General features: G+C 46.5%; 1 protein-coding gene across 1 annotated transcript in view; it reads right to left on the minus strand.

Annotated features, from left to right (window-relative positions):
* The window catches only part of myo10l3 (myosin X, like 3), a 250,853-nt gene that overhangs the window by 186,424 nt on the left and 37,502 nt on the right, over positions 1–26,927 (minus strand). Inside the window, exons 3-4 of the mRNA XM_065019717.1 lie at positions 14,577–14,735; positions 6,655–6,842 (exon numbers count right to left, since the gene is read on the minus strand). Of these exons, the coding sequence (XP_064875789.1) occupies positions 6,655–6,842; positions 14,577–14,735 (347 nt within the window). The remainder of the gene's footprint in view (positions 1–6,654; positions 6,843–14,576; positions 14,736–26,927) is intronic.

Here is a 26,927-nt window from a genome sequence, read left to right on the forward strand (position 1 = left end):
GATATGACTCCATACCGGAGAAAGACACACAGATATGACTCCATACCGGAGACAGACACACAGATATGACTACATACCGGAGACAGACACACAGATATGACTCCATACTGGAGACAGACACAGAGCGATATGACTCTATACCGGAGACAGACACAGAGCGATATGACTCTATACCGGAGACAGACACAGAGCGATATGACTCCATACCGGAGACAGAGAGATATGACTCCATACCGGAGACAGAGAGATATGACTCCATACCGGAGACAGACAGATATGACTCCATACCGGAGACAGACAGATATGACTCCATACCGGAGACAGACAGATATGACTCCATACCGGAGACAGACACAGAGCGATATGACTCCATACCGGAGACAGACACAGAGCGATATGACTCCATACTGGAGACAGAGCGATATGACTCCATACTGGAGACAGAGCGATATGACTCCATACTGGAGACAGACACACAGATATGACTCCATACCGGAGACAGACACACAGATATGACTCCATACCGGAGACAGAGACACAGATATGACTCCATACCGGAGACAGAGACACAGATATGACTCCATACCGGAGACAGAGACACAGATATGACTCCATACCGGAGACAGAGACACATGACTCCATACCGGAGACAGAGACACATGACTCCATACCGGAGACAGAGACACATGACTCCATACCGGAGACAGAGACACATGACTCCATACCGGAGACAGAGACACATGACTCCATACCGGAGACAGAGAGATATGACTCCATACCGGAGACAGAGAGATATGACTCCATACCGGAGACAGAGAGATATGACTCCATACCGGAGACAGAGAGATATGACTCCATACCGGAGACAGACACAGAGCGATATGACTCCATACTGGAGACAGAGCGATATGACTCCATACCGGAGACAGACACAGAGCGATATGACTCCATACTGGAGACAGAGCGATATGACTCCATACCGGAGACAGACACAGAGCGATATGACTCCATACTGGAGACAGAGCGATATGACTCCATACCGGAGACAGACACAGAGCGATATGACTCCATACCGGAGACAGAGCGATATGACTCTATACCGGAGACAGAGCGATATGACTCCATACCGGAGACAGACAGACAGATATGACTCCATACCGGAGACAGAGACAGACAGATATGACTCCATACCGGAGACAGACACAGACAGATATGACTCCATACCGGAGACAGACACAGACAGATATGACTCCATACCGGAGACAGACACACAGATATGACTCCATACCGGAGACAGACACACAGATATGACTCCATACCGGAGACAGAGAGATATGACTCCATACCGGAGACAGACACAGATATGACTCCATACCGGAGACAGACACAGATATGACTCCATACCGGAGACAGACACACAGATATGACTCCATACCGGAGACAGACACACAGATATGACTCCATACCGGAGACAGACACACAGATATGACTCCATACCGGAGACAGACACACAGATATGACTCCATACCGGAGACAGACACACAGATATGACTCCATACCGGAGACAGACACAGAGCGATATGACTCTATACCGGAGACAGACACAGAGCGATATGACTCTATACCGGAGACAGACACAGAGCGATATGACTCCATACCGGAGACAGAGAGATATGACTCCATACCGGAGACAGAGAGATATGACTCCATACCGGAGACAGACACAGAGCGATATGACTCCATACCGGAGACAGACACACAGATATGACTCCATACCGGAGACAGACAGATATGACTCCATACCGAAGACAGACAGATATGACTCCATACCGAAGACAGACAGATATGACTCCATACCGGAGACAGACAGATATGACTCCATACCGGAGACAGACAGATATGACTCCATACCGGACACAGACAGATATGACTCCATACCGGAGACAGACACAGAGCGATATGACTCCATACCGGAGACAGACACAGAGCGATATGACTCCATACCGGAGACAGAGAGATATGACTCCATACCGGAGACAGACACAGAGAGATATGACTCCATACCGGAGACAGACACAGAGCGATATGACTCCATACCGGAGACAGACACACAGATATGACTCCATACCGGAGACAGACAGATATGACTCCATACCGGAGACAGACAGATATGACTCCATACCGGAGACAGACAGATATGACTCCATACCGGAGACAGACAGATATGACTCCATACCGGAGACAGACAGATATGACTCCATACCGGAGACAGACAGATATGACTCCATACCGGAGACAGACAGATATGACTCCATACCGGAGACAGACAGATATGACTCCATATCGGAGACAGACACAGAGCGATATGACTCCATATCGGAGACAGACACAGAGCGATATGACTCCATACCGGAGACAGACACAGAGCGATATGACTCCATACCGGAGACAGAGAGATATGACTCCATACCGGAGACAGAGAGATATGACTCCATACCGGAGACAGACACAGAGCGATATGACTCCATACCGGAGACAGACACACAGATATGACTCCATACCGGAGACAGACACAGATATGACTCCATACCGGAGACAGACAGATATGACTCCATACCGGAGACAGACAGATATGACTCCATACCGGAGACAGACAGATATGACTCCATATCGGAGACAGACACAGAGCGATATGACTCCATACCGGAGACAGACACAGAGCGATATGACTCCATACCGGAGACAGACACAGAGCGATATGACTCCATACCGGAGACAGACACAGAGCGATATGACTCCATACTGGAGACAGAGCGATATGACTCCATACCGGAGACAGACACAGAGCGATATGACTCTATACCGGAGACAGACAGACAGATATGACTCCATACCGGAGACAGAGACAGACAGATATGACTCCATACCGGAGACAGAGACAGACAGATATGACTCCATACCGGAGACAGAGACAGACAGATATGACTCCATACCGGAGACAGAGACAGACAGATATGACTCCATACCGGAGACAGAGACAGACAGATATGACTCCATACCGGAGACAGAGACAGACAGATATGACTCCATACCGGAGACAGAGACAGACAGATATGACTCCATACCGGAGACAGAGACAGACAGATATGACTCCATACCGGAGACAGACACACAGATATGACTCCATACCGGAGACAGAGACACAGATATGACTCCATACCGGAGACAGAGACACAGATATGACTCCATACCGGAGACAGAGACACAGATATGACTCCATACCGGAGACAGAGACACAGATATGACTCCATACCGGAGACAGAGACACAGATATGACTCCATACCGGAGACAGAGAGATATGACTCCATACCGGAGACAGAGAGATATGACTCCATACCGGAGACAGAGAGATATGACTCCATACCGGAGACAGAGAGATATGACTCCATACCGGAGACAGAGAGATATGACTCCATACCGGAGACAGAGAGATATGACTCCATACCGGAGACAGAGAGATATGACTCCATACCGGAGACAGAGAGATATGACTCCATACCGGAGACAGACACAGAGAGATATGACTCCATACCGGAGACAGACACAGAGCGATATGACTCCATACCAGAGACAGACACAGATATGACTCCATACCGGAGACAAACAGATATGACTCCATACCGGAGACAGACAGATATGACTCCATACCGAAGACAGACAGATATGACTCCATACCGGAGACAGAGAGATATGACTCCATACCGGAGACAGAGAGATATGACTCCATACCGGAGACAGACACAGAGAGATATGACTCCATACCGGAGACAGACACAGAGCGATATGACTCCATACCGGAGACAGACACACAGATATGACTCCATACCGGAGACAGACACAGATATGACTCCATACCGGAGACAGACAGATATGACTCCATACCGGAGACAGAGAGATATGACTCCATACCGGAGACAGAGAGATATGACTCCATACCGGAGACAGAGAGAGATATGACTCCATACCGGAGACAGAGAGATATGACTCCATACCGGAGACAGAGAGATATGACTCCATACCGGAGACAGAGAGATATGACTCCATACCGGAGACAGAGAGATATGACTCCATACCGGAGACAGAGAGATATGACTCCATACCGGAGACAGAGAGATATGACTCCATACCGGAGACAGACACAGAGAGATATGACTCCATACCGGAGACAGACACAGAGCGATATGACTCCATACCGGAGACAGACACACAGATATGACTCCATACCGGAGACAGACACAGATATGACTCCATACCGGAGACAGACAGATATGACTCCATACCGGAGACAGAGAGATATGACTCCATACCGGAGACAGAGAGATATGACTCCATACCGGAGACAGAGAGATATGACTCCATACCGGAGACAGAGAGATATGACTCCATACCGGAGACAGACACAGAGAGATATGACTCCATACCGGAGACAGACACAGAGCGATATGACTCCATACCGGAGACAGACACACAGATATGACTCCATACCGGAGACAGACACAGATATGACTCCATACCGGAGACAGACAGATATGACTCCATACCGAAGACAGACAGATATGACTCCATACCGGAGACAGACAGATATGACTCCATACCGGAGACAGACACAGAGCATTTGGAAAGTATACAGACTCCTTGACCAATTCCACATTCTGCTTGTTCTAAAATGACAAAACAAAAACAGGTTTTTAGAAATGTTTAAAAATGTATTAAAATGAAAAACAGAAATAACTTATTTACATAAGTATTCAGACCCTTTGCTATGAGAAATTGAGCTCAGGTGCATCCTGTTTCCATTGATCATCCTTGAGATGTTTCTTCAACTTGATTGGAGTCCAACTGTGGTAAATTCAATTGATTGGACATGATTTGGAAAGGCACACACCTGTCTATATAAGGTCCCACAGTTGACAGTGCATAACAGAGCAAAAACCAAGCCATGAAGTCGAAGGAATTGTCCGTACAGCTCAGAGACAGGATTGTGTCGAGGCACAGATCTGGGGAAGGGAAAGAAAAATATGTCTGCAGTATTGAAGGTCCCCAAGAACACAGTGGCCTCCATCATTCTGCAGTATTGAAGGACCCCAAGAACACAGTGGACTCCATCTTTCTGCAGTATTGAAGGTCCCCAAGAACACAGTGGCCTCCATCTTTCTGCAGTATTGAAGGTCCCCAAGAACAGAGTGGACTCCATCTTTCTGCAGTATTGAAAGTCCCCAAGAACACAGTGGCCTCCATCTTTCTTAAATGGAAGAAGTTTGGAACCACCAAGACTCTTCCTAGAGCTGGCCGCCCGGGAGAAGGGTCTTGGTCAGGGAGGTGAACAAGAACCTGATGGTTACTGACAGAGCTCCAGAGTTCCTCTGTGGAGATGGTTGTCCTTCTGTTCCCCCATCTCTGAAGCACTCCACAAATCAGGCCTTCATGGTAGAGTGGCCAGACTCCTCAGTAAAAGGCACATAACAGCCCGCTTGGAGTTTGCCAAAAGGCACCCAAAGGTGGTCTCTGGTCTGATGAAATCAAGATTGAACTCTTTGGCCTGAACGCCAAGCATCACGTCTGGAGGAAATCTGGCACCATCCCTACGGTGAAGCATGGTGGTGGCAGCATCATGCTGTGGGGATGTTTTTCAGCGGCAGGGACTGGGAGACTAGTCAGGATTGAGGGAAAGATGAACGGAGCAAAGTTCAGAGAGATCTTTGATGAAAACCTGCTCCAGAGAGCTCAGGACCTCAGAATGGGGCGAAGGTTCACCTTCCAACAGGACAACGACCCTAAGCACACAGCCAAGACAACGCAGGAGTGGTTTCGGGACAAGTCTTTAAATGTCCTTGAGTGGCCCAGCCAGAGCCTGGACTTGAACATCTCTGTAGAGACCTGAAAATAGCTGTGCAGCGCCACTCCCCATCCAACCTGACAGAGATTGAGAGGATCTGCAGAGAAGAATGGGAGAAACTCCCCAAATACAGGTGTGCCAAGCTTGTAACATCATACCCAAGAAGACACGAGGCTGTAATTGCTGCCAAAGGTGCTTCAACAAAGTACTGAGTGAAGGGTCTGAATACTTATGTAAATGTAATATTTCAGTTTTTGCGAACATTTCTAAAAACCTGTTTTCGCTTTGTCATTGAAGGGTTTTGTGATGTCATTACGGGGTATTGTGATGTCATTACGGGGTATTGTGATGTCATTACGGGGTATTGTGATGTCATTGAAGGGTATTGTGATGTCATCATGGGGTATTGTGATGTCATTACGGGGTATTGTGATGTATTGTGATGTCATTACGGGGTATTGTGATGTCATTACGGGGTATTGTGATGTCATTACGGGGTATTGTGTGTATAATGTAACATCTCTCTTCAATATGAGGCTCCAATCCTGCACTACGAACATACATTAAATCTATTTAAAAAATACCATGTATTAAAACTACGTGTTGGTCTCTTGTGACTACAGTAGCTACTAGTTAATGCTATGTCCCCAAGGCACTGGTGAACTGACCTGATGAGAACAGTGTGTGTGTCTGGTCTCTTGTGACTCTACAGTAGCTACTAGTTAATGCTATGTCCCCAAGGCCCTGGTGAACTGACCTGATGAGAACACACTGGCTGTCGTGTCTTTTCCAGAGACAGCGGTAACACTCGTTGGCCACAGCGAAGATATGAGGGGGCAGCTCTCCCAGGTGGTGTCTACTATACAGGTCTACTGCTGCTGGGTCATACAGACCTGGGATCTGCTTGTAGGGGTTCACAGCTGCTAGGATAGAGCCTATATTGGTCTGAGACAGTGGAGACAGGAGAGGAGACAGTGGAGACAGGAGAGGAGACAGTGGAGACAGTGGAGAGAGGAGAGGAGACAGTGGAGAGAGGAGAGGAGACAGTGGAGAGAGGAGAGGAGACAGTGGAGAGAGGAGATTCAGTAATGACTCTAAAAAAATTGCAATAATCCGTTTTTAAATCATGTCTTACATAGATAATGTCTGTCTGGGAGGGTTGGACTATAACAGTATCTTACATAGATAATGTCTGTCTGGGAGGGTTGGACTATAACACTGTCTTACATAGATAATGTCTGTCTGGGAGGGTTGGACTATAACACTGTCTTACATAGATAATGTCTGTCTGGGAGGGTTAGACTATAACAGTATCTTACATAGATAATGTCTGTCTGGGAGGGTTGGACTATAACACTGTCTTACATAGATAATGTCTGTCTGGGAGGGTTAGACTATAACAGTATCTTACATAGATAATGTCTGTCTGGGAGGGTTAGACTATAACAGTATCTTACATAGATAATGTCTGTCTGGGAGGGTTGGACTATAACACTGTCTTACATAGATAATGTCTGTCTGGGAGGGTTGGACTATAACACTGTCTTACATAGATAATGTCTGTCTGGGAGGGTTGGACTATAACACTGTCTTACATAGATAATGTCTGTCTGGGAGGGTTGGACTATAACACTGTCTTACATAGATAATGTCTGTCTGGGAGGGTTGGACTATAACACTGTCTTACATAGATAATGTCTGTCTGGGAGGGTTGGACTATAACACTGTCTTACATAGATAATGTCTGTCTGGGAGGGTTGGACTATAACACTGTCTTACATAGATAATGTCTGTCTGGGAGGGTTAGACTATAACAGTATCTTACATAGATAATGTCTGTCTGGGAGGGTTAGACTATAACAGTATCTTACATAGATAATGTCTGTCTGGGAGGGTTGGACTATAACACTGTCTTACATAGATAATGTCTGTCTGGGAGGGTTGGACTATAACACTGTCTTACATAGATAATGTCTGTCTGGGAGGGTTGGACTATAACACTGTCTTACATAGATAATGTCTGTCTGGGAGGGTTGGACTATAACAGTATTTTACATAGATAATGTCTGTCTGGGAGGGTTGGACTATAACAGTATTTTACATAGATAATGTCTGTCTGGGAGGGTTGGACTATAACAGTATCTTACATAGATAATGTCTGTCTGGGAGGGTTGGACTATAACACTGTCTTACATAGATAATGTCTGTCTGGGAGGGTTGGACTATAACACTGTCTTACATAGATAATGTCTGTCTGGGAGGGTTGGACTATAACACTGTCTTACATAGATAATGTCTGTCTGGGAGGGTTGGACTATAACACTGTCTTACATAGATAATGTCTGTCTGGGAGGGTTGGACTATAACACTGTCTTACATAGATAATGTCTGTCTGGGAGGGTTGGACTATAACACTGTCTTACATAGATAATGTCTGTCTGGGAGGGTTGGACTATAACACTGTCTTACATAGATAATGTCTGTCTGGGAGGGTTGACTATAACAGTATCTTACATAGATAATGTCTGTCTGGGAGGGTTGGACTATAACACTGTCTTACATAGATAATGTCTGTCTGGGAGGGTTAGACTATAACAGTATCTTACATAGATAATGTCTGTCTGGGAGGGTTGGACTATAACAGTATCTTACATAGATAATGTCTGTCTGGGAGGGTTGGACTATAACACTGTCTTACATAGATAATGTCTGTCTGGGAGGGTTGGACTATAACACTGTCTTACATAGATAATGTCTGTCTGGGAGGGTTGGACTATAACACTGTCTTACATAGATAATGTCTGTCTGGGAGGGTTGGACTATAACAGTATTTTACATAGATAATGTCTGTCTGGGAGGGTTGGACTATAACACTGTCTTACATAGATAATGTCTGTCTGGGAGGGTTGGACTATAACAGTATCTTACATAGATAATGTCTGTCTGGGAGGGTTGGACTATAACACTGTCTTACATAGATAATGTCTGTCTGGGAGGGTTGGACTATAACACTGTCTTACATAGATAATGTCTGTCTGGGAGGGTTGGACTATAACACTGTCTTACATAGATAATGTCTGTCTGGGAGGGTTGGACTATAACAGTATTTTACATAGATAATGTCTGTCTGGGAGGGTTGGACTATAACAGTATTTTACATAGATAATGTCTGTCTGGGAGGGTTGGACTATAACAGTATCTTACATAGATAATGTCTGTCTGGGAGGGTTGGACTATAACACTGTCTTACATAGATAATGTCTGTCTGGGAGGGTTGGACTATAACACTGTCTTACATAGATAATGTCTGTCTGGGAGGGTTGGACTATAACACTGTCTTACATAGATAATGTCTGTCTGGGAGGGTTGGACTATAACACTGTCTTACATAGATAATGTCTGTCTGGGAGGGTTGGACTATAACAGTATCTTACATAGATAATGTCTGTCTGGGAGGGTTGGACTATAACACTGTCTTACATAGATAATGTCTGTCTGGGAGGGTTAGACTATAACAGTATCTTACATAGATAATGTCTGTCTGGGAGGGTTGGACTATAACAGTATCTTACATAGATAATGTCTGTCTGGGAGGGTTGGACTATAACACTGTCTTACATAGATAATGTCTGTCTGGGAGGGTTGGACTATAACACTGTCTTACATAGATAATGTCTGTCTGGGAGGGTTGGACTATAACACTGTCTTACATAGATAATGTCTGTCTGGGAGGGTTGGACTATAACAGTATTTTACATAGATAATGTCTGTCTGGGAGGGTTGGACTATAACACTGTCTTACATAGATAATGTATGTCTGGGAGGGTTGGACTATAACAGTATCTTACATAGATAATGTCTGTCTGGGAGGGTTGGACTATAATAATGTCTTACATAGATAATGTCTGTCTGGGAGGGTTGGACTATAACACTGTCTTACATAGATAATGTCTGTCTGGGAGGGTTGGACTATAACAGTATCTTACATAGATAATGTCTGTCTGGGAGGGTTGGACTATAATAATGTCTTACATAGATAATGTCTGTCTGGGAGGGTTGGACTATAACACTGTCTTACATAGATAATGTCTGTCTGGGAGGGTTGGACTATAACACTGTCTTACATAGATAATGTCTGTCTGGGAGGGTTGGACTATAACACTGTCTTACATAGATAATGTCTGTCTGGGAGGGTTAGACTATAACAGTATCTTACATAGATAATGTCTGTCTGGGAGGGTTGGACTATAACAGTATCTTACATAGATAATGTCTGTCTGGGAGGGTTGGACTATAACACTGTCTTACATAGATAATGTCTGTCTGGGAGGGTTGGACTATAACACTGTCTTACATAGATAATGTCTGTCTGGGAGGGTTGGACTATAACAGTATTTTACATAGATAATGTCTGTCTGGGAGTGTTGGACTATAACACTGTCTTACATAGATAATGTCTGTCTGGGAGGGTTGGACTATAACAGTATCTTACATAGATAATGTCTGTCTGGGAGGGTTGGACTATAATAATGTCTTACATAGATAATGTCTGTCTGGGAGGGTTGGACTATAACACTGTCTTACATAGATAATGTCTGTCTGGGAGGGTTGGACTATAACAGTATCTTACATAGATAATGTCTGTCTGGGAGGGTTGGACTATAATAATGTCTTACATAGATAATGTCTGTCTGGGAGGGTTGGACTATAACACTGTCTTACATAGATAATGTCTGTCTGGGAGGGTTGGACTATAACACTGTCTTACATAGATAATGTCTGTCTGGGAGGGTTAGACTATAACACTGTCTTACATAGATAATGTCTGTCTGGGAGGGTTGGACTATAACACTGTCTTACATAGATAATGTCTGTCTGGGAGGGTTAGACTATAACAGTATCTTACATAGATAATGTCTGTCTGGGAGGGTTGGACTATAACAGTATCTTACATAGATAATGTCTGTCTGGGAGGGTTGGACTATAACACTGTCTTACATAGATAATGTCTGTCTGGGAGGGTTGGACTATAACACTGTCTTACATAGATAATGTCTGTCTGGGAGGGTTGGACTATAACACTGTCTTACATAGATAATGTCTGTCTGGGAGGGTTGGACTATAACAGTATTTTACATAGATAATGTCTGTCTGGGAGGGTTGGACTATAACACTGTCTTACATAGATAATGTCTGTCTGGGAGGGTTGGACTATAACAGTATCTTACATAGATAATGTCTGTCTGGGAGGGTTGGACTATAATAATGTCTTACATAGATAATGTCTGTCTGGGAGGGTTGGACTATAACACTGTCTTACATAGATAATGTCTGTCTGGGAGGGTTGGACTATAACAGTATCTTACATAGATAATGTCTGTCTGGGAGGGTTGGACTATAATAATGTCTTACATAGATAATGTCTGTCTGGGAGGGTTGGACTATAACACTGTCTTACATAGATAATGTCTGTCTGGGAGGGTTGGACTATAACAGTATCTTACATAGATAATGTCTGTCTGGGAGGGTTGGACTATAACACTGTCTTACATAGATAATGTCTGTCTGGGAGGGTTGGACTATAACACTGTCTTACATAGATAATGTCTGTCTGGGAGGGTTGGACTATAACACTGTCTTACATAGATAATGTCTGTCTGGGAGGGTTGGACTATAACAGTATTTTACATAGATAATGTCTGTCTGGGAGGGTTGGACTATAACACTGTCTTACATAGATAATGTCTGTCTGGGAGGGTTGGACTATAACAGTATCTTACATAGATAATGTCTGTCTGGGAGGGTTGGACTATAATAATGTCTTACATAGATAATGTCTGTCTGGGAGGGTTGGACTATAACACTGTCTTACATAGATAATGTCTGTCTGGGAGGGTTGGACTATAACAGTATATTACATAGATAATGTCTGTCTGGGAGGGTTGGACTATAATAATGTCTTACATAGATAATGTCTGTCTGGGAGGGTTGGACTATAACTGTCTTAACACTGTCTTACATAGATAATGTCTGTCTGGGAGGGTTGGACTATAACAGTATCTTACATAGATAATGTCTGTCTGGGAGGGTTGGACTATAACACTGTCTTACATAGATAATGTCTGTCTGGGAGGGTTGGACTATAACACTGTCTTACATAGATCATGTCTGTCTGGGAGGGTTGGACTATAACACTGTCTTACATAGATAATGTCTGTCTGGGAGGGTTGGACTATAACACTGTCTTACATAGATAATGTCTGTCTGGGAGGGTTGGACTATAACAGTATTTTACATAGATAATGTCTGTCTGGGAGGGTTGGACTATAACACTGTCTTACATAGATAATGTCTGTCTGGGAGGGTTGGACTATAACACTGTCTTACATAGATCATGTCTGTCTGGGAGGGTTGGACTATAACAGTATCTTACATAGATAATGTCTGTCTGGGAGGGTTGGACTATAACACTGTCTTACATAGATAATGTCTGTCTGGGAGGGTTGGACTATAACACTGTCTTACATAGATAATAGATCATGTCTGTCTGGGAGGGTTGGACTATAACAGTATCTTACATAGATAATGTCTGTCTGGGAGGGTTGGACTATAACACTGTCTTACATAGATAATGTCTGTCTGGGAGGGTTGGACTATAACAGTATCTTACATAGATAATGTCTGTCTGGGAGGGTTGGACTATAACACTGTCTTACATAGATAATGTCTGTCTGGGAGGGTTGGACTATAACACTGTCTTACATAGATAATGTCTGTCTGGGAGGGTTGGACTATAACACTGTCTTACATAGATAATGTCTGTCTGGGAGGGTTGGACTATAACACTGTCTTACATAGATAATGTCTGTCTGGGAGGGTTGGACTATAACACTGTCTTACATAGATCATGTCTGTCTGGGAGGGTTGGACTATAACAGTATCTTACATAGATAATGTCTGTCTGGGAGGGTTGGACTATAACACTGTCTTACATAGATAATGTCTGTCTGGGAGGGTTGGACTATAACAGTATCTTACATAGATAATGTCTGTCTGGGAGGGTTGGACTATAACACTGTCTTACATAGATAATGTCTGTCTGGGAGGGTTGGACTATAACACTGTCTTACATAGATAATGTCTGTCTGGGAGGGTTGGACTATAACACTGTCTTACATAGATCATGTCTGTCTGGGAGGGTTGGACTATAACAGTATCTTACATAGATAATGTCTGTCTGGGAGGGTTGGACTATAACACTGTCTTACATAGATAATGTCTGTCTGGGAGGGTTGGACTATAACACTGTCTTACATAGATCATGTCTGTCTGGGAGGGTTGGACTATAATAATGTCTTACATAGATAATGTCTGTCTGGGAGGGTTGGACTATAACAGTATCTTACATAGATCATGTCTGTCTGGGAGGGTTGGACTATAACAGTATATTACATACAGTAGATAATGTCTGTCTGGGAGGGTTGGACTATAACAGTATCTTACATAGATAATAGATCATGTCTGTCTGGGAGGGTTGGACTATAACAGTATCTTACATAGATAATGTCTGTCTGGGAGGGTTGGACTATAACAGTATCTTACATAGATAATGTCTGTCTGGAAGGGTTAGACTATAACACTGTCTTACATAGATAATGTCTGTCTGGGAGGGTTGGACTATAACAGTATCTTACATAGATAATAGATCATGTCTGTCTGGGAGGGTTGGACTATAACAGTATCTTACATAGATAATGTCTGTCTGGGAGGGTTGGACTATAACAGTATCTTACATAGATAATGTCTGTCTGGAAGGGTTAGACTATAACACTGTCTTACATAGATAATGTCTGTCTGGGAGGGTTGGACTATAACAGTATCTTACATAGATCATGTCTGTCTGGGAGGGTTGGACTATAACAGTATATTACATACAGTAGATAATGTCTGTCTGGAAGGGTTGGACTATAACACTGTCTTACATAGATAATGTCTGTCTGGGAGGGTTGGACTATAACAGTATCTTACATAGATAATGTCTGTCTGGGAGGGTTGGACTATAACAGTATCTTACATAGATAATGTCTGTCTGGGAGGGTTGGACTATAACAGTATTTTACATAGATAATGTCTGTCTGGGAGGGTTGGACTATAACACTGTCTTACATAGATAATGTCTGTCTGGGAGGGTTGGACTATAACAGTATCTTACATAGATAATGTCTGTCTGGGAGGGTTGGACTATAACACTGTCTTACATAGATAATGTCTGTCTGGGAGGGTTGGACTATAACACTGTCTTACATAGATCATGTCTGTCTGGGAGGGTTGGACTAGAACACTGTCTTACATAGATAATGTCTGTCTGGGAGGGTTGGACTATAACACTGTCTTACATAGATAATAGATCATGTCTGTCTGGGAGGGTTGGACTATAACAGTATCTTACATAGATAATGTCTGTCTGGGAGGGTTGGACTATAACACTGTCTTACATAGATAATGTCTGTCTGGGAGGGTTGGACTATAACAGTATCTTACATAGATAATGTCTGTCTGGGAGGGTTGGACTATAACAGTATCTTACATAGATAATGTCTGTCTGGGAGGGTTGGACTATAACAGTATCTTACATAGATAATGTCTGTCTGGGAGGGTTGGACTATAACACTGTCTTACATAGATGCAGTCCTTCTGGTAGCGCAGGTAAAGGTTGTACATGATGGCAGCCTCATGTAGTTCTGCCAGAGTAGACATGTCCTCTACTCCATTAATACTGGTGGGGTGCATAGGAAACACCTTGTCTCTGCTCAGCTCCCCCTGCTGCAGGTATATCACCTGAAACACAGAGACACAACAGGTAGTTAGTTTTACTGCAGCAGGTACATCACCTGAAACAAGTTCTCCTCAGCTTCCCTCCCCTCCCTGTCCAACTCCCTCCTCAGCCTCCCTGTCCAACTCCCTCCTCAGCCTCCCTGTTCAACTCCCCCCTCAGCCTCCATTCCCTCCCTGTCCAACTCCCTCCTCAGCCTCCATTCCCTCCCTGTCCAACTCCCTCCTCAGCCTCCATTCCCTCCCTGTCCAACTCCCTCCTCAGCCTCCATTCCCTCCCAACTCCCTCCTCAGCCTCCATTCCCTCCCAACTCCCTCCTCAGCCTCCATTCCCTCCCAACTCCCACCTCAGCCTCCATTCCCTCCCAACTCCCTCCTCAGCCTCCATTCCCTCCCAACTCCCTCCTCAGCCTCCATTCCCTCCCAACTCCCTCCTCAGCCTCCATTCCCTCCCAACTCCCTCCTCAGCCTCCATTCCCTCCCAACTCCCTCCTCAGCCTCCATTCCCTCCCAACTCCCTCCTCAGCCTCCATTCCCTCCCAACTCCCTCCTCAGCCTCCATTCCCTCCCAACTCCCTCCTCAGCCTCCATTCCCTCCCAACTCCCTCCTCAGCCTCCATTCCCTCCCAACTCCCTCCTCAGCCTCCATTCCCTCCCAACTCCCTCCTCAGCCTCCATTCCCTCCCAACTCCCTCCTCAGCCTCCATTCCCTCCCAACTCCCTCCTCAGCCTCCATTCCCTCCCAACTCCCTCCTCAGCCTCCATTCCCTCCCAACTCCCTCCTCAGCCTCCATTCCCTCCCAACTCCCTCCTCAGCCTCCATTCCCTCCCAACTCCCTCCTCAGCCTCCATTCCCTCCCAACTCCCTCCTCAGCCTCCATTCCCTCCCAACTCCCTCCTCAGCCTCCATTCCCTCCCAACTCCCTCCTCAGCCTCCATTCCCTCCCAACTCCCTCCTCAGCCTCCCTGTCCAACTCCCTCCTCAGCCTCCCTGTCCAACTCCCTCCTCAGCCTCCCTGTCCAACTCCCTCCTCAGCCTCCCTGTCCAACTCCCTCCTCAGCCTCCCTGTCCAACTCCCTCCTCAGCCTCCCTGTCCAACTCCCTCCTCAGCCTCCCTGTCCAACTCCCTCCTCAGCCTCCCTGTCCAACTCCCCCTCAGCCTCCCTGTCCAACTCCCCCTCAGCCTCCCTGTCCAACTCCCCCTCAGCCTACCTGTCCAACTCCCCCCTCAGCCTACCTGTCCAACTCCCCCCTCAGCCTACCTGTCCAACTCCCCCCTCAGCCTACCTCTCCAGGTCGGGACACTAGCAGCTAGGTCGGGACACTAGCAGCTAGGTCGGGACACTAGCAGCTAGGTCGGTACACTAGCAGCTAGGTCGGGACACTAGGAGCTAGGTCGGGACACTAGGAGCTAGGTCAGGAGTTGGAACACTAGCAGCTAGGCAGGACGATAGCAGCTAGGCCGGGACGATAGCAGCTAGGCCGGGACGATAGCAGCTAGGCCGGGACGATAGCAGCTAGGCCGGGACGATAGCAGCTAGGCCGGGACGATAGCAGCAAGGCCGGGACGATAGCAGCAAGGCCGGGACGATAGCAGCAAGGCCGGGACGATAGCAGCAAGGCCGGGACGATTGCAGCAAGGCCCGGGACGATTGCAGCAAGGCCGGGACGATAGCAGCTAGGACGGGACACTAGGAGCTAGGACGGGACACTAGGAGCTAGGACGGGACACTAGGAGCTAGGACGGGACACTAGGAGCTAGGTCAAAAGTCGGAACACTAGCAGCTAGGCCGGGACGATAGCAGCTAGGACGGGAGTCGGGACGATAGCAGCTAGGTCGGTACGATAGCAGCTAGGTCGGGACAATGGTCGGGACGATAGCAGCTAGGTCGGGACAATGGTCGGGAGTCGGGACGATAGCAGCTAGGTCGGGACGATTGCAGCTAGGTCGGGACAATGGTCGGGACGATTGCAGCTAGGTCGGGACAATGGTCGGGACGATAGCAGCTAGGTCGGGACAATGGTCGGGACGATAGCAGCTAGGTCGGGACAATGGTCGGGACGATAGCAGCTAGGTCGGGACAATGGTCGGGACGATAGCAGCTAGGTCGGGACAATGGTCGGGACGATAGCAGCTAGGTCGGGACAATGGTCGGGACGATAGCAGCTAGGTCGGGACAATGGTCGGGACGATAGCAGCTAGGTCGGGACAATGGTCGGGACGATAGCAGCTAGGTCGGGACAATGGTCGGGAGTCGGGACGATAGCAGCTAGGTCGGGACGATAGCAGCTAGGTCGGGACGATAGCAGCTAGGTCGGGACGATAGCAGCTAGGTCGGGACAATAGCAGCTAGATCGGGACAATAGCAGCTAGGTCGGGAGTCGGGACAATAGCAGCTAGGTCGGGAGTCGGGACAATAGCAGCTAGGTCGGGAGTCGGAACAATAGCAGCTAGGTCGGGAGTCGGAACAATAGCAGCTAGGTCGGGAGTCGGGACAATTACAGGCCATTAACAGCTAGGTCGGGAATCAGGACAAAAGATTGGCTTCCTGCCAGACCCCCACTCCCTCTGGTTGATAGTCACCCGGCAGCAACCCATCCCATATTAGACAGAGGACGGACAGACCACACACACACACACACAGAGGGTTCAGTCAGGAGAAAGCCATTTTTTTTTAAATAATCTAATTGTTGCAGTGTTATTATACGTTTCCATACTGATCAATCTAATTGTTTTATAGTGTTATTATAGCATCCATACTGATCAATCTAATTGTTTTATAGTGTTATTATAGCATCCATACTGATCAATCTAATTGTTTTATAGTGTTATTATAGCATCCATACTGATCAATCTAATTGTTTTATAGTGTTATTATAGCATCCATACTGATCAATCTAATTGTAAATACAGATGTATTTTAGTCAGAACTTGTAACAATCTGTATTTGCACGAGTCAATCATCAACTGTCAGCATCAATGCTCCAGTGTGGCTGAGGCAGCTATAGAGCTGGACAAACACTCAGGGTTCTGAGGGAAACATCTCCACTACCCTGTGGAGTACCTGAGGCAGCTATAGAGCTGGACAAACACTCAGGGTTCTGAGGGAAACATCTCCACTACCCTGTGGAGTACCTGAGGCAGCTATAGAGCTGGACAAACACTCAGGGTTCTGATGGAAACATCTCCACTACCCTGTGGAGTACCTGAGGCAGCTATAGAGCTGGACAAACACTCAGGGTTCTGAGGGAAACATCTCCACTACCCTGTGGAGTACCTGAGGCAGCTATAGAGCTGGACAAACACTCAGGGTTCTGAGGGAAACATCTCCACTACCCTGTGGAGTACCTGAGGCAGCTATAGAGCTGGACAAACACTCAGGGTTCTGAGGGAAACATCTCCACTACCCTGTGGAGTACCTGAGGCAGCTATAGAGCTGGACAAACACTCAGGGTTCTGAGGGAAACATCTCCACTACCCTGTGGAGTACCTGAGGCAGCTATAGAGCTGGACAAACACTCAGGGTTCTGAGGGAAACATCTCCACTACCCTGTGGAGTACCTGAGGCAGCTATAGAGCTGGACAAACACTCAGGGTTCTGAGGGAAACATCTCCACTACCCTGTGGAGTACCTGAGGCAGCTATAGAGCTGGACAAACACTCAGGGTTCTGATGGAAACATCTCCACTACCCTGTGGAGTACCTGAGGCAGCTATAGAGCTGGACAAACACTCAGGGTTCTGAGGGAAACATATCCACTACCCTGTGGAGTACCTGAGGCAGCTATAGAGCTGGACAAACACTCAGGGTTCTGAGGGAAACATCTCCACTACCCTGTGGAGTACCTGAGGCAGCTATAGAGCTGGACAAACACTCAGGGTTCTGATGGAAACATCTCCACTACCCTGTGGAGTACCTGAGGCAGCTATAGAGCTGGACAAACACTCAGGGTTCTGATGGAAACATCTCCACTACCCTGTGGAGTACCTGAGGCAGCTATAGAGCTGGACAAACACTCAGGGTTCTGAGGGAAACATCTCCACTACCCTGTGGAGTACCTGAGGCAGCTATAGAGCTGGACAAACACTCAGGGTTCTGAGGGAAACATCTCCACTACCCTGTGGAGTACCTGAGGCAGCTATAGAGCTGGACAAACACTCAGGGTTCTGAGGGAAACATCTCCACTACCCTGTGGAGTACCTGAGGCAGCTATAGAGCTGGACAAACACTCAGGGTTCTGATGGAAACATCTCCACTACCCTGTGGAGTACCTGAGGCAGCTATAGAGCTGGACAAACACTCAGGGTTCTGATGGAAACATCTCCACTACCCTGTGGAGTACCTGAGGCAGCTATAGAGCTGGACAAACACTCAGGGTTCTGAGGGAAACATCTCCACTACCCTGTGGAGTACCTGAGGCAGCTATAGAGCTGGACAGACACTCAGGGTTCTGAGGGAAACATCTCCACTACCCTGTGGAGTACCTGAGGCAGCTATAGAGCTGGACAAACACTCAGGGTTCTGAGGGAAACATCTCCACTACCCTGTGGAGTACCTGAGACAGCTATAGAGCTGGACAAACACTCAGGGTTCTGAGGGAAATATCTCCACTACCCTGTGGAGTACCTGAGGCAGCTATAGAGCTGGACAAACACTCAGGGTTCTGATGGAAACATCTCCACTACCCTGTGGAGTACCTGAGGCAGCTATAGAGCTGGACAAACACTCAGGGTTCTGAGGGAAACATCTCCACTACCCTGTGGAGTACCTGAGGCAGCTATAGAGCTGGACAAACACTCAGGGTTCTGAGGGAAACATCTCCACTACCCTGTGGAGTACCTGAGGCAGCTATAGAGCTGGACAGACACTCAGGGTTCTGAGGGAAACATCTCCACTACCCTGTGGAGTACCTGAGGCAGCTATAGAGCTGGACAAACACTCGGAGCTTTGTTTAGCCTGGAGCTAATGAATATGCATGTAGTGGGAGTGGCAGCAGACAGACCCAGCTGTATGGGGATCAATGGAAACCTGCAGGAGAAGTCAAACTGAATACAGAACACAAAACATGCACACACTAGGGCTGTGCCCGACAAAAACAAACAACAAAATGATTGGTCGACAAGCTTGGCACACCTGTATTTGGGGAGTTTCTCCCATTCTTCTCTGCAGATCCTCTCAAGCTCTGTCAGGTTGGATGGGGAGTGTCGCTGCACAGCTATTTTCAGGTCTATCCAGAGATGTTAGATCAGGTTCAAGTCCGGGCTCTGGCTGGGCCACTCAAGGACATTCAGAGACTTGTCCTGAAGCCACTCCTGCGTTGTCTTGGCTGTGTGCTTAGGGTTGTTGTCCTGTTGGAAGGTGAACCTTCACCCCAGTCTGGAGCAGGTTTTTATCAAGGTGATGCTTGAGTTAATTCTTGGTTTCATCAGACCACCATGCTTCACCGTAGGGATGGTAGCAGGTTTCCTCCAGATGTGACGCTTGGCATTGAACTCTTTGGCCTGAATCTTCGTTTTCATCAGACCAGAGAATCTGGTTTCTCATGGGGAAGCAGGGTAGCCTAGTGGTTAGAGCGTTGGACTGGTAACCGGAAGGTTGAAAGTTCAAACCCCCGAGCTGACAAGGTACAAATCTGTCGTTCTGCCCCTGAACATTGTAAATAAGAATTTGTTCTTAACTGACTTGCCTAGTAAAATAAAAATAAAAATGGTTTGAGAGTCCTTTAGATTCTTTTTGGCAAACTCCAAGCAGGCTGTCATGTGCCTTATACTGAGGAGTGGCTTCTGTCTGGCCTGATCATCCTTGAGTAGTTTCTACAACTTGATTTGATTCAACCTGTAGTAAATTCAATTGATTGGATATGGGAGGTGACCAAGAACCCAATGGTCACTCTGACAGAGCTCCATAAAGGCCTGATTGGTGGAGTGCTGCAGAGATGGTTGTCCTTCTGGAAGGTTCGCCCCTCTCCACAGAGGAACTCTGGAGCTATGTCAGAGTGTAGAAACATCTCAAGGATGATCAATGGAAACAGGATGCACCTGAGCTCAATTTAGAGACTCATAGCAAAGGGTCTGAATACTAAATAATAAATAGTAAATAAAGTAGTAAATAAATAGTAAATAAAGTATGTTTATGTTTATTTGCAAAAATAAATCTAAAAAACAGTTTTTGCTTTGTTATTATGGGGTATTGTGTGTAGATTGATGAGAAAAAAGTAGTATTTAATACATTTCTTAATTAGGCTGTACCCTAACAAAATGTGTTAAATGTCAAGGGGTTTGAACACTTCTCAAATGCACTGCTTTTCCCTATAACATCTAAAAATGTCAAGCAGACAACCAAAGAAAATTAACAACAAATGGTTTGATGAAGAACGAAATTGAGAAACCTAAACCCAACCAAAAACAGATACTCAGAAATCCTGAGCCTTCACTATGGTGAAATCACTAAAACAATACAGAAATACATGTGAAAGAGAAAGAGAGGACGACCTCTTCACATAATCAAAACCAGGGAAAAAGAAGGAGCATTCATATGAGGGATACATTCACACAACTGGAGATGGAGCTGGTAGAGCTCCTACAGCATTTCAACACCAGACAGCACAGACCCCAACACAACACCTCCTCAACTACAGACAGAGACAGACTGCACAGACCCCAAAACCTCAACTACAGACAGAGACAGACAGCACAGACCACAACACAATACCTCCTCAACTACAGACAGAGATAAACAGCACGGACCCCAACACAACACCCCCTCAACTACAGAGAGAGGTGTGTATATGTAGGAGACAGACAGAGAGACAGACAGAGACAGACAGAGAGAGGTGTCTGTACTCTGGTGAAAAGAACAGCAACAGGAGGGGGTGAAGAAAAAGCCCAGCTGAAGGAGGATGGGCAAAAGCTGCGATGCGACAAAGAAGAACTCATGAGACCTGGCCATCCCCCAAGATAAGCCAACAGAACAGCCCTCTGCAGACCCAGACTACAGGCAGGACAGACAAGATAGCAACCACCAACCCATCAGACCGCCCCCACCCCCGATAACCCCCACTGAGGACACACACAAGCCACAGATTGTACTGCTTACAAAACACCCAGTGCTCCTTATAGACTGAAATGGGAAAATACATGAATGAGAAAACAAAGTGGCAAAACTATTGTGCCCAAACACTAGGCGTGTCCTGGAGCTGCTGTCAGAGGACCGACTAGGAAAGTCACAGCACCCAAGGGAGTGATTGAAAATGGTTTGTCGTGTCTTTGGCCATGCCGGATTAAGTAATATGACATGCTATTCTATAAAATCATTTCTCCGTAATTAATATTACCTGATTGAGCTACTCATGTAAATGTAATTAACTAGAGTCGGGGCACCATGAAAGACTATAGAGCTGTTATCTTCCGAATAAACTCTTAAAAACCTAGCAATATTTTAATATTAATATTTAATATTTTACGTCAATATTAATTGTCATCTTATTTCAGTCTCATCTGAAAGTTGTAAATTCTTTGTCATCTTCACGAACTCTGGCTAACAAGTTGAATCAGCAATACAAAATTGGGTTTAATTATTTATTTACTAAATACCCAACTAATCACACAGAATTACATATACACAGAATGAATCATACCTTGATTACAAATGATGTCATAAAGGAAAACGTCCCTAGCGGACGGAACAGATATGACAGCTGGTTACACAAAGAAAATGTGCTGGGTTTGAGTGAAAGAGCGGGAAGACAGAAGAACAAAGGGAGAAGCTATGTCTATCGGGCCGTAGGCAGCTACTCTATCGTAAATACAGAATATTATGCATTCTAAATTACCGCCCATTTGGAAAAGGAAAATGCAATAAATATTTACTCTGAGCTGCGCTTCAATAGGTTGGTGGTAGATGGAAGGCCGTGTTGCCCTACAGAGTACTTTGAAGAGTGTCTCTGGTGGTGAACGGGAAACGTTTTAGTGTCGTCGTTGTGTGGTAGACGGGATAGGTCGTCCGTCCTTTCCTAGACCACATTTACAGCTGCTGTTTCTAACTCAACGGCTAGGATGTCTCACTTCTTTAGCGAATAAGAGTTCAAAGTTCATATCATTCGCAACCAAAGCTCACGCTGAGGTTTGCTTCGTTCTGTAGTTATTATCTGAATCCTTCTGACATCGGATCGTCATCCTAATGTACCCGGAACAGGAAGTTACATTTTCATCAAGGGCTTATATGGTGGAGGGAGAAGGGTGTGTTTTCATAGTTTATAATGAGTCTCTTCACAGGGGCGGGCCACTGAGTCGGGCATAATTCACTCATGAAAACCCAAAACTCTAATTTTAGAAGCTAAAATCACATTTCATCCCCTCACAAATAACTTCATATTCAAACATTTAAATTGCACAAGAATTCCATGTGAATCTGATAACTATCATGTGTAGACTTTCCACTGTACAGTTTATGTCATCCTATCATTGATGAGAATGTCTCAGATGACAACCGAACTGACATCATATTCATTAAGTACCAACGCATTATGTTCAACTGGTTGGATTACCAGTATTCATGACCGTCATAAACCTACCCCCAGGCCAACGTCATGACAGCTTCTTCCACTTTCCCTAAAACACGAGTGGCCATCTACCGCCTGCTACCACAAAAACACTTTCATCCTGCCACCATACAGCATGTGAATGGAAGCATTTCCTGTGACTGTGCTTCAAAACCCAACGTTTACCTGGCTCATCACCCCACCCTGGATTTGGACCGATCTACGACCAGGTACACCTCCACAAGACCAACCTGAAAGACATTGCACTCAGCCCCCCGAAACGAGCCCCGGGCGGAGCCAGCCCCCCCAAACGGGCCCCGGGCGGAGCCAGCCCCCCCAAACGGGCCCCGGGCGGAGTCAGCCCCCCCCAAACGGGCCCCAGGCGGAGCCGGGCCCCAGGCGGAGCCAACCCCCCCAAACGGGCCCCGGGCGGAGCCAACCCCCCCAAACGCGCCCGGGCGGAGCCAAGCCCCCAAACGCCCCAGGCGGGAGCCAACCCCTAAACGCGCCCCAGGCGGAGCCAACCCCCCAAACGCGCCCCAGGCGGAGCCAGCTAGTTCTGTAAGTGTGAGTAATGAGAATTAGTCTGTGAGCTATTTTATTTTCATTTCTAGGCTATTTTATATATTTTTTAGAGCCTATAGACCGACGGCCTGTATAGGTCTGGACCGATACACTTCTTTTTGTGTTTGTTTTTAAACAGTTAATAATTTAACACGTTTGTGTGTGTGTGTGTGTGTGTGTGTGTGTGGCCCTTTCCTGCAGTCAAATTACCTTCTCAATCTCTCCAGTCAAAGACTCAATCATGGACATTCTTACTGACAGTTGTGGCTGCTTTGCGTGATGTATTGTTGTCTCTACCTTCTTGCCCTTTGTCCTGTTGTCTGGGCCCAATAATGTTTTTAACCATGTTTTGTGCTGCTACCATGTTGTGTTGCTACCATGCTGTGTAGGCAAGGCAGCAACACATGACATGTTGTCGTCTTAGGTCTCTCTTTATTTAGTGTTGTGAAATATTCCCAAAATATACTCATTCAATACTCTAAGTCGCTCTGGATGAGAGCGTTCTCTCTGGATGGGAGGGGAGAGTTCTCTCTGGATGAGAGGGGAGAGTTCTCTCTGGATGAGAGGGGAGAGTTCTCTCTGGATGAGAGGGGAGAGTTCTCTCTGGATGAGAGGCGAGAGTTCTCTCTGGATGAGAGGCGAGAGTTCTCTCTGGATGAGAGGCGAGAGTTCTCTCTGGATGAGAGGCGAGAGTTCTCTCTGGATGAGAGGCGAGAGTTCTCTCTGGATGAGAGGGGAGAGTTCTCTCTGGATGAGAGTGGAGAGTTCTCTCTGGATGAGAGTGGAGAGTTCTCTCTGGATGAGAGTGGAGAGTTCTCTCTGGATGAGAGTGGAGAGTTCTCTCTGGATGAGAGTGGAGAGTTCTCTCTGGATGAGAGTGGAGAGTTCTCTCTGGATGAGAGTGGAGAGTTCTCTCTGGATGAGAGTGGAGAGTTCTCTCTGGATGAGAGTGGAGAGTTCTCTCTGGATGAGAGTGGAGAGTTCTCTCTGGATGAGAGTGGAGAGTTGTGGAGAGTTCTCTCTGGATGAGAGTGGAGAGTTCTCTCTGGATGAGAGTGGAGAGTTCTCTCTGGATGAGAGTGGAGAGTTCTCTATGGATGAGAGTGGAGAGTTCTCTATGGATGAGAGTGGAGAGTTCTCTATGGATGAGAGTGTCTGTTAAATGAACATAACGTCATGAAGCAACAATAACATGATGGGAAATGATATCCCCTAACCCCTGGGCCTGTATTATATACTCCCTCATGTAGGTGGAGCCAGTCCCATGACTGAAACATTCCTGTGATTCCTGCTCAGGATTCCTGAGAGAGACACACGCAAAGACAACCCCGAGTGACCTCAGAACATTCTTGGAGGATATGATGACAACATGTAAGAATTAAGATTAGATGGGGGAAGATGGGCAGGAATGTGGGAGGGATGGATGGGCAGGAATGTGGGAGGGATGGATGGGTAGGAATGTGGGAGGGATGGATGGGTAGGAATGTGGGAGGGATGGATGGGTAGGGGGGAGATGGGTAGGAATGTGAGAGGGATGGATGGGTAGGGGGGAGATGGGCAGGAATGTGGGAGGGATGGATGGGTAGGAATGTGGGAGGGATGGATGGGTAGGGGGAGATGGGCAGGAATGTGGGAGGGATGGATGGGTAGGGGGGAGATGGGCAGGAATGTGGGAGTGATGGATGGGTAGTGGGGGAGATGGGTAGGAGGAGCCAGTCCCATGACAGAAACTAACACATTACAGGTTATAGACCTACAGAGCTAGCAGGGCCTTCGTCCAGCCTTGACCTCTAACCCCTGAACCGCAGAGATCGGTTCCAACTGTGATATATGGCGTTTAGCTCTGTCACACCACACTGCTCTCTGGTTAGAACTCCCTCTGTAACTCCCCCTAAGAGACATCCTTAAGCCCAACCATAACTCATACTATGACCTGCTTTTACGTCTACAGTCCAACACAACATCCTGATATCTCCTAGGAAAACAGGAAGCGGAAGACCCACCAAGAGGAAGACCCACCAAGCGGAAGACCCACCAAGAGGAAGACCCACCAAGAGGAAGACCCACCAAGAGGAAGACCCACCAAGAGGAAGACCCACCAAGAGGAAGATCCACCAAGAGAAAGACCCACCAAGAGGAAGACCCAGGCAACCACACATGAAGCTGACGCTCCTTGCAAATAGATCAACTCTTCTCTAGTCACTGATTAACATGGTGGGGTCTGATCACTGCCTTCATGCCGTCTCCATGGTAACATGCGGAGTGGTGTATGGTTGGGTGGGGTTGGATAGCAGCCAGCCAGGAAGTTGGCCTACGATATTGGAGCTGATCTGCATTAGCCTTGGTCCCTTTGTGACAGTACAGTTACTTGGTCTGCCCTAGGAGAAACTAGAGTAGAAGCCACACTAGGCTAGAGTAGAAGCCACACTAGGCTAGAGTAGAAACCACACTAGATTACAGTAGAAGCCCCACTAGGCTAGATTACAGTAGAAGCCCCACTAGGCTAGATTACAGTAGAAGCCCCACTAGGCTAGATTACAGTAGAAGCCCCACTAGGCTAGATTACAGTAGAAGCCACACTAGGCTAGAGTAGAAGCCCCACTAGGCTAGAGTAGAAGCCCCACTAGGCTAGATTACAGTAGAAGCCACACTAGGCTAGAGTAGAAGCCACACTAGGCTAGAGTAGAAACCACACTAGATTACAGTAGAAACCCCACTAGGCTAGATTACAGTAGAAGCCCCACTAGGCTAGATTACAGTAGAAGCCCCACTAGGCTAGATTACAGTAGAAGCCCCACTAGGCTAGATTACAGTAGAAGCCCCACTAGGCTAGATTACAGTAGAAGCCACACTAGGCTAGAGTAGAAGCCACACTAGGCTAGAGTAGAAGCCACACTAGGCTAGATTACAGTAGAAACCACACTAGGCTAGATTACAGTAGAAACCACACTAGGCTAGATTACAGTAGAAGCCACACTAGGCTAGAGTAGAGTAGAAGCCACACTAGGCTAGAGTAGAGTAGAAGCCACACTAGGCTAGAGTAGAGTAGAAGCCACACTAGGCTAGAGTAGAAGCCACACTAGGCTAGAGTAG

Source organism: Oncorhynchus nerka, linkage group LG1, assembly GCF_034236695.1.
Source record: "Oncorhynchus nerka isolate Pitt River linkage group LG1, Oner_Uvic_2.0, whole genome shotgun sequence".
NCBI classification, from domain to species: domain Eukaryota; kingdom Metazoa; phylum Chordata; class Actinopteri; order Salmoniformes; family Salmonidae; genus Oncorhynchus; species Oncorhynchus nerka.